Source organism: Montipora capricornis, chromosome 12 (genome assembly GCF_036669925.1).
Source record: "Montipora capricornis isolate CH-2021 chromosome 12, ASM3666992v2, whole genome shotgun sequence".
NCBI lineage: Eukaryota > Metazoa > Cnidaria > Anthozoa > Scleractinia > Acroporidae > Montipora > Montipora capricornis.
In genome coordinates, this window is record NC_090894.1 from 31,587,438 (window position 1) to 31,597,437 (window position 10,000).

Below are 10,000 nucleotides of genomic sequence, written 5' to 3' on the forward strand. Positions count from 1 at the left end.
CCCACCGTGTATGCCAACGTACGCTACTTGAAGTCTTGGATTATGAACAATATGAACAATGCTCCTCTTCCTGAACTGGTCACAAGTAAGCGTGATTTTATCAATCTTATATATTACGTGTAGCCTTTTGATGTCTTTCCTCGCAGCAACTCAGCTGCTATTTTAATCCTTTTCTGAGCGACGTAAAACTAATTGTTTAATATTAGCAGCAATGTCTATGTACTACAAGAGAAGATTTATATAGCTCCAACAAAAACAACAAATTAGCGAGTTCATACCCACACTAAATCGGGTCTGTAAGATAATGTAAAGCATTTACAAACATCATAGTAACCAATACTTTGGTATATTATACCGCCATCATTTAAATTTACCGGTCAGTTGTGGGTGGGTGGGTGGATGGAGGGATGGATGGATGCATTTATCCACTTTACAAAGTACAACGTTCTACCTAGAAGCACTGCATTACAATAAATATTACAATAATAATAATAATACAAAAATTAGGAGCAAAGCGATAAAGAAGAGCATCCCATACTTTGACTCCCGAAAATGCAAATATAATAATTTGTTTTAGTTTTGTGTAGTACAAGATCAGTGTTAGAAGATCGAAAGCTATAGTCATTTAGAGTTTTATGTAAGGTAAACACATCCGAGAGATAAGGAGGGCACAATCCATTGACCACTTAAACATCATTATGGCTTTGTATTGCTGTCTCATCTCAGCGAGCGATATCCCACCAAGCTTGTAGTGTTGTGGGAACCCTGTGCCAGAATGCGAGGTTACTTGGGTGCGTATGTAATGGCGCACTCGAGGACAATCATGAGAAAGGTTGCGTTAATCCAGGCTATCCTTTACTAATAACACTACAATTGGCGCCGAGGATAAAGCGATATATTTGGGCAAATATAAGGATGAATTTCAACAAGTTTGTTTTACCACCAGTAAACCTTGAAACCACGAATTTGGCGGATAAGTGGAAGCACTGGCTGGAGGCATTTGGAAACTACAGGATTGCTACGAAGCTTAACAAAGAAAAAGATAATGTAGAAAGGGCGACTTTGTTACATTTAGCAGGGACGGGAGTGCAACGATTGTTTTCCGGACTGCCTGGAAATAAAGAGAAATATGAGGATGTGACTGCAGCGTTGACTGCACACTTTCGACCAAAGAAGAACAAATGGGCTGAAAGATAAAGGTTCAGGAAGCGAGCACAGAAGGAAAATGAAACTGTAGATACATTTATTGCGGGTGGAACTGAGAGTCCTGAGCCTTTCTTGTGACTTTGGAGAGGCTGTTGAAGAAAATACTCTTGGTCAAGTCATCGAGAAGTGTTACGACGGTTACTTTCGAGAAAAACTTCTACAGCAAGAGAATACCGTGACACTGGAGAAGGGTCAAACGCTGGGAAGAGCAATAGAGCAAGCAAAGAAGGATACGTTGCTACTTGGAGGAGAGAAATCTCAAAGTTTCCTAGAAAAATCTGATGTGAATCAGATAAACAAGTACGACAAAACTCCTACATTATCCAACGCAAAAACAAAGAGCTGTTTTAGATGTGGAAGGGATGATCATCTAGCTAATGATGACAAATGCCGAGGTAAAGGTGCTGAGTGTAGGAAATGTAAAAAGATTGCACACTACGCAAAATACTGCAGATCAAGTGGTGCAGAGAAAGAGGAGCGCAAGGTGAAGGCTGTACAGCAGACATGCCAGGATACAGATGAGTACCATCACGAATACGTTTACTTTGCTAGTAAGGAAGGGGGACTCGACTTTACGATTGATGTTGAAATTAATGGTAAACCCGTAGAAACGATCACTGACACTGGTTGTGCTAGAACCCTGCTTCCAAAACGATGGTTTAGAGATAATATAGACAGTCCCCTAAAACAATCAAATGCCAAGTTTTCGGCATTTGGAGGGGGCAGAGCTCAACTGTTTGGGAACGTTCGAGGCAATTGTGAAATGTAAAAACCAAGAGATCGTGGAGCCAGTGTTTGTGATTGATGTTGATGGACCACCGTTACTGGGGAGGAGTGCTATTCAGGCCCTTAATCTAGTAAAGATCTATTCTGTTGGTGACGGGCCATCAAATGAGAGGGAGTGCATCTTACAAGAGTATGCAGATGTCTTTGAGGAAGAGTTGGGAGTGTTCAAGAATTATGAATATGATATCAAAATCAACAAGGAAGTGCCTCCGAAAGTCCAGAGACAACGACCAGTGCCTGCACATTTAGAATCAAGACTAAAAGAAGAAATTGAAAGAATGATACATGAAGATGTAATTGAAGAAGCATCTGGAGCTTCGTGGGTATTACCAGTACACATTTTTTACAAAGGAAAGGGTGACCTGAGAATCTGTGTAGATCTCAGGGAGGCGAATAAGACTGTAATACGAGAAAGTTTTCCGATTCCCCGGATCCAATATCTGCTGCGTCAACTCAGTGGATCAAAGATGTTTTCAACATTCGAACTGAGGATAGCATATTGGCAGATACGGTTGTCAGAGGGGTCAAGAGAGATGACTTCGTTTATGGCGGCTGGAAAGGTCTACCAGTTTAAAAGGTTGCCATTTAGGTTGGCGTCAGCTCTAGAGGCGTATCAAAGAGTGATGAGCATAATATGTGAAGGACTGGCTGGTGTGCCGAACTACTTTGCTGATGGCGTTGTGTACGGATCGACCCCAGAAGAACACTGGAGGAACCTACGGGCCATGTTGGATACCTTGTGGGCCTCGGGGCTTACTGGTTAGCCTCTTATTAATGTTCTCTGGGATGTTATTTAAGAGTGATGGAGGGTAGTTTCTCTGTCAATGGACGTACAGTAATTTGTTGTTTGGTTTCATGAATGGTTTGTAGGTTCCACTTGTGAGGTCAAAAGTTACGTCTGGGAAATTCAAGGTTTTCTTGTTTGCTTCTATTGTGATTTTAAGGCCTCTGGATTCGAAGACATTTCTTACTTCTTGTTCTTTTTCCATCTCTTTCGGTGTGGCTTTACACTCTGCTAGACTGCCATTGCGGTTGAGGCCTACTTCGTCTTTGAATTTTGGCGCACATTAAAGAAAGCATGTAAGCACCAATAAGTTCACAGGTTTCGGTTCCGTCGTATGAACCCATCGTTACGTCGAACATGTCCTCAGTGTTCTTTTTTTCCCCCAATGTGAGTTCTGGTGGTAGAGTAACGACTTTTTCAGCTTAATAATGTGGTGATCCTGTTTAGCAATCCTGGTGAATTGGCGTGGTCAAGTGCTTTAATGAGGAATTGCTCTGAGATGGATGGATAGAAGTCACACACGTTGAAGCTTATAAACGCGTACTCGTCCTTATCTGGTATGGTTTAAAACCATTCTATGGTACCGGTATTTGATGTACTCTTCCAGGGGTTTAACTTTGTGGTTTGTGTGACTGCCTTTTTTATGTTATCCAAGATTTTCTTGGTGATAATGTACATGTAGTGGTTTGTTGTTTTGTGTGCTTTGACGAAGACGTGTTTGTGTATATGCATACACATATTTTCTTTTTTGAAAAACTTAAATTAGTTTATAAGTACCATATTCTTTATTAATTCTTCATTAGCATCACAGCTCTTATTTCTTTTTAGGATTTTTGTTTTGAAAACTGTTTTATACCAAGTTACGTAGTATTAGGGCTAGTTTTAGTTAGTTTTAGCTAGTTCGTAGTTCTTTATTGGTAGTTTAATGTACTGTAATTAAGTAACTATCTGTAAATATGTATACACATATAGACCCCATAGACCACGCTTTGCTCCCTATGCGGTATTTTTAATATGCATTCTGAAGTTTTAATAAACTGCATGATAAAGGCTTTATTAGTCCTGCCTCTACCAAGGTTGCTCTTCACCTACTAATTGCAGTTATTAAGTTAACTTCAATCGACTGAAATCAAACACTGGTTCATAAGGAGAGGGTAAATTAAAAGCGGTGTACACTGAGAAAAACGTCTTGGAGCAGAGTACAGAACCAACCAACAAAGCCCACACATGATGCTGACTCTGGGAATTGAACTCGGACACATTACTGTCACCATTGTGCAGACACTGCCTCCCATAGCACTCGTATCTCGTCTTTTTTGGTTTCAAAGAAAACTAAGTTGTCATGGATTCAATTTCCACAAATTTTTCCAGGAAAAATAATGGAAAAATCTAGAATAAATAAATAAATAAATAAAGACTAAACAAGTAAACGAACACCCAGAACAGGTTGATCGTATTAAGATTAGCTTTTATCCCACGAGTTCTTTCACCTTTTGCTGTTATTGACTTATTTATTTATTATTTTTGTCAGATTGCAGTTCTGTCGTAAACAGCACTCTTAGAAGTCCTGGATATCCTAGTAACTATCCTAGTAACACAGATTGTGTTTATCGTGTTCCTATTCCTTGCGACAAGGAGCTAGTCATTTATTTCAATTACTTCCACTTGGAATACTCGTCAAGTTGCTGGTAAGTACAAAAACACTGCCTCGTCAGCACTCTAGGCTAAATAACTTCGTGTCTATCTTACATACTCGCTTTACCATCCTGCAAAGTTGTGTTAGGTGTCTAGTCTTCTGGCGCTGGAGCATTAATGAAAAACAAAAAAAACTGTAGAAGTGAAAAAATGTTGATTTCCTTCGTGTAACTTTTAAGCGCGCAAGTGTCGTGCAGGAAAAGGAAATCAAAGCACTGAACTCTAACGGCTGTCGGTTGCAAGGCTGTTGTGAAAGACAGTGAAGGATTTATTGGTTTAGTGACTTATCAAAATAAAGGAAGGAAGAAAAAAGAGGGGTTTTCTAAATTCAAGATTTCAGTAAGTCCCACCTCGTTTGTAAGGTGCCCGCAGCCTTTTGTTCAAATAAATAGATCGACTTAAGATATCTGAAAAAAAAAGCCTTCTACCTTTGGTAGCGTTTTATTGTTTTTACAAATCCAGATATAATGTCTTGCTAAAAGGAAGCAAAAATTCATTTGACAATGATTTTTGGAGGAGTCTGGCATCAAACCTAATGCTATAAGAAGATTAAATTGACAGTTTTCTGGAATAATCTGAGACGAAATAAAGCGTTGTATTAAGAAGGTCCAAAAAGCGGTCACTTTGGGACACGACCAAAGGAGGTCACTAAGTTTTCCTGGTTAATCTTTGCAAAAGAAGCAGTTTGGGTCGTCTTGTAGGCCGATTTTAACTAAACATTCGTTAGTTGCTATTCGTCTGTGCAAAATCTTGAACTGGAATTCGAGAAGTCTTGTGCTTGTACTGCATCTAAACGCTAGTTGGTAAGTATCATGCCATTCAACATATTCTTCGCCTTCTATGCCACATTCCGTTTCCCATTTCTGCTGAGCCTGCATAGGAGGTACATTTTTCCTTGATATAAGTTTTGTGTAGTTTGTTTGCTTTTTGAGCTTTCAGTAGTTTACTTGAAAAACTTTCATACTTGTTTTTAGGATCATTGGTTGCAAAGCTGTTTTGATGTGTTTTCCATAAGAGTTTAATTGTGGACAAAGTTCCGCAGTACGTAAGAGGGCAAACTGTTATTCCGTACCTAGTCTGCAATTCTGTGAGAGAAAGAAAATTATTGGAATCGTCCTTCAAATGTTTCACTATTGTATTACCTGCACAATGCCACTCAGGGTAGTAAACGGGGCGGTAGTCAATTCTAATCAGCGAATTATACCGCAAGCTTTGGTTGAGAAAGTGATTATTCGATCTTCGAAATTAATTTCTGCCCAAATTTTCAGAACTTCACTAATGAAGCTATCTATAGATTGAAGAATATTTTTGGAGTAATTTGCGTTAAGGTTGCCAGTAAGAACTGTTTTTCCGCCGAAGGCCTTTATCTCAAGATCAAAGAACAGTTTCCATTTGCCTCGGTTTTCTGCATCCAAATATATATTTCAAGGCCTTACTAAAAGAAACAATATCTATCATTTTAAGGCCCCCGCTTGGATAGTCATTAATGATAGTTTTTCGCTTAATTTTGTCTCCTATTCCATTCCAGAGGAAGGCGAAAAGAAGTTTGTTTACTTCTTTAATAGCCTTTACATTTAAAGGTAGCGGTGATAAGACATAAACAAGTTGCGAGACGCTTTTAAGAATTGCTATTTTACCCATTAGTGTCAGTCTGCAGTAGTTCCAGCAGGTGGTTTCCTCCGGGTGACCTGAAAGCCAGACTCCTAGAGTTCTACCTCTAATTCCAAAGTACTTTGCATGATCAAAGGGAGACAAAAACATCACGTTATTATTGTTATGGTCGGATTTCTGAGGAGCAATCAATATCTGTAGAAATGCAGGTTTCACCACAGAAACCAAGGTCCTGGAAAACGCAAAGTTTGTTTTCATCATATTACAAACTAAAGTTATTGTTTGAGAGCTAAATCTCACGGCTCTTTGCGGGTAAGGAAGGAGAATTGAACTGATGGCGTCACGAAATCCACGGTATCCAGATACCAACTCCGCTGCGAGGGGTTAACTTCTGTGAACGTTTTGTCGTGAAATCTTGCAAAGGACGAGGATTATTAAGTATTGACCACTGTCAGGCTGATTCACAAGTCTTTCTTATGTATATTACTTTACTTATACAATCACACGAAAAGTAGAACTCATAACCACAGCACTACGGGCTTTAACTAGCTGGGAAAAAAAAAGTTGAAGTGAAGTGACCTTTCTGGATGCCAATGTTACGCGATTCCCTCTTATTTTCTTGAATCTCTCTGGGTTTTCATCTTTTGCTTGTAACTATACGTCCTCTCAAGGGGCTAATTACGTTTTATCGTTCCCAGAGAAACGATGCTTAGTTATTTTGACCACAGTTCATACCTTTAGTAAATCAAACAGATCATAATTACTTATTATTGAGAGTCTACTCAAGGGCAAAGTATATAATTTCGATCAGTCAGATGAATCATAGTACTCGGAGCTTATCCTCAAAGTGTTTTCTTTCTTTTTTTCAAGTGGGGTCCCGATGAAGATCCTGTTTGTTCTGTCCCTGCTCAAGACCTATCAAAATCGCCCTTTAATTTCACGCACAAACTGTCGTTAAATATACCGCAAGTATACTTGCCCTTTCCCTCACCAGCATTTCTACCATTTAGGTCAACTGGTATAGCTGGTATTATTCGACATGCCTCTTGAACCTCACAAATATACATTCGTTACCATACCTTCGTGTGCTTTTAGTACGTGTAACACTGTTCTATATATGTTTGAATTAAAACCAAGGAGAGAAGACTAGGAAACGTTTTGTTTTTTGCATCTGTTCACCTATTTAAAGACTTTAATTTGGTTTTAACGTTTTTATTTTAGGTTCGACTATTTAAGGATTACTGATGGTAGCAATCGCATTATTGGCACGTACTGTGGTCAGCAAACCGGAAGGAGGGTGCTTGTTAACGACACAGTTGCTGTGTTGTTTTTTCATACGGATGGGAGTGTCCAATACAATGGATTTCACTTATCGTTCTCGTTTTTCCCTCTTGGTAAGCCGGTCTACGTTTCCTTATAAGACGACCTTACTGAAATCTTTTTTGGTCACTAATTTTAGTTCATTTACCTCCTTGAGCACGTCCTGTCTAAATTTGGACGCCGAATTTAATAAAAGGCAGAGTGGTTTATTGATTGATTGAGAGGATGATCGTGTGTTCAATAGCGTTCTTGCAGAGGATGATGCATTAGTCGTCCCGGCTGCATTCATTATCTGGGTCTCCATCCCCTTCAGTAGAAGATTAAATCATTTGTGCTTTTCTTCTCTTTGCTATTATTTCCTACAGGGAACGCCACATTGCTTCCATACACGCCCTTGAGATCATCAACAACTCAACGACCAAGTACTACCCCGGCACTTAGTAAGTTTTTAATCTCTTACATTGGCTGTGGTACTGAGCTCAATTTAGGAAGGCAATACTTATTTCGACCACAGAACCGTAGAGAGGCACACAACGTTTGCTAACTTGGAGATCGTTTCATTTGGGTGAATTAATGTAGAAGAGGACGGTGTAGCAAATAGCGCAACCAAACAGTTTAAAATAATGATGTAACAAGGTGATACGTCGCTGCAGTATCGATTGTTGAGTAAATCGGACTAAAGCACAGCAACTATAGCGACTTGTGAACTCGTAGACTGCACTAAATCGCAGGGAGTATTTTCGAGCACACTAAACTTATATACAACAACTGAGCAGGCCTGGGCTCAAAGCCAACTGGAAATTGATTTGGCCAGTAAGGTTTTAGCTTTAAAAAAGTTTTAAGGGTCTAATATTAATTATAAATGAAACAACAAATGATATAGAATATATAGAAGGTTCACATATTTGATCTGAAGGCTTTTTGAGACTTCAGTGGAAATCTGTCTAGTTGCGGTAGCACGATAAATCTCCTGCTAGGTGGTGACCGTAAACCACAACCGTATCTGAATATCAAATATTGAATCTCACCATAGCGATGTCAACGGTACTGGAGTTTTTAGGGAAGTGCCACGTCCAGCAAGTGTCCTGTGGATTAGGAGCACGGGCCCAGTCGTCATCCTGCTACTACTTAACAACGACACAAGAGATTCGGATGGCCAAAGAAGGACGACAAAGGGTTGTTTAAAAAACTGTTACATCTGGAGTGAACCAGAGAAAGGACACCAACAAAGAGCCAAGAGAAGTTACCGAGCAGGGATTAGGAGATCAAGTACGCCAGATTATGACCAAGAAGTGGCTAGCGACTGTGAAACAAGAGCAGACGGCTGTGAGAGTAAGAAATATCATGGAACTGGAACTATAGAGCATGTTGCAAAAGATACACCAGATTATGAAACAACACCTGTTACCTTAGAAGAACACCGAGGTAAATACAACATATCAGCTGAAGATGATGCGCATTTGATTATTTTCATATAAATGGCACAATATAAATATTATTTAATTATCATTATTAAAGAGGAACTCATTTTATCTCCAGCTGAAGAGCTACAAGAGATCAACCCCTGACCTCAATGCTCTCCGTGTCAAGATTCTAGAATTGATCCGTCTGGAACAGAGAGTAGGATTACCATCACTAAAGTCATGTGATAGAGTAAAGTTGAAAGCAGAAGTCGGGAAAGTTAATGAAGCCGTCAAGAGGATTCAGACCCATACCATCACTGACCTGAATTCTTTACTGTAGGTAGCTGCATATGCTACAACAGAAAAGTGGGAATGCTGAGATAGAACTAAAGAAAAGGAACTGAAGAGCCATTCTGGAAAAGAAGAGAGAAGAAGAATATTGAAACTTTGCGAAAAGACCTGAGCAAGGTTTTAAGGATTCTTAAGAGGAATGTCAGATAGGACGACATTGTTGACTTCAGGAAGATCGGATCTTGGGCGAGTTGACGTCAGAAGAGGGGACTCCTTATGACCACTGCTGCTTATAGTCATCATTCTGCGAGTGACCCTAGTACTACAAAAGTTGAGAGCTGGATACAGACTGGCAAAGGACATGAGGCCCACTAGCAACATACTTTTCGTAGACGAACTGAAGTTGTATGGTGCCAGCAAAGACCAACTAGACTCACTTACTCAAATGGTAAGGATTTTTGTCGCAAGAAATTATTATGTCACTTGGGCTAGACTAGTGTGCTTTCCTGGAAATGAAAAGAGGAAGACTGGTTGGCAGCTGCGGAATATACTAGCAGACGACCAGCACATGAAGGAAGTCGAGGAGGAAGACAGTTAAGTGCCCTAACTCTCATTTTTTTCTATTTATTTTCAAAAACAATGAATAATTTGGCGAAGATTTAAAGAAGAAGAAAATCCATCGAGTCCTCGAGAATATGTGAAGGTTTGACGTTGTGATGTTCTGGTTCACGGCAGCATGAAGGGAGGTCTGAAATCTAACGTATTTTTGACGTCAGCTGGGGAAGCCAATTGCTTTGGTTTCTAGGACCTTGTGCGATCAAGTGGAGTTCATCCGAAGTTTCTGGCTTTATAATGTCTCTAATTTGACCTTTAGTTACAGAAATCGTTTAAAATCAGCAGAAAA

General features: G+C 39.6%; 1 protein-coding gene across 1 annotated transcript in view; it reads left to right on the plus strand.

Annotated features, from left to right (window-relative positions):
* The window catches only part of LOC138026960 (MAM and LDL-receptor class A domain-containing protein 1-like), a 226,196-nt gene that overhangs the window by 146,608 nt on the left and 69,588 nt on the right, over nucleotides 1–10,000 (plus strand). The window contains exons 35-38 of the mRNA XM_068874440.1: nucleotides 1–85; nucleotides 4,308–4,464; nucleotides 7,304–7,476; nucleotides 7,768–7,842. The exon at nucleotides 1–85 is cut by the window's left edge and continues 502 nt beyond it. Coding sequence (XP_068730541.1) covers nucleotides 1–85; nucleotides 4,308–4,464; nucleotides 7,304–7,476; nucleotides 7,768–7,842 — 490 coding nt within the window. The remainder of the gene's footprint in view (nucleotides 86–4,307; nucleotides 4,465–7,303; nucleotides 7,477–7,767; nucleotides 7,843–10,000) is intronic.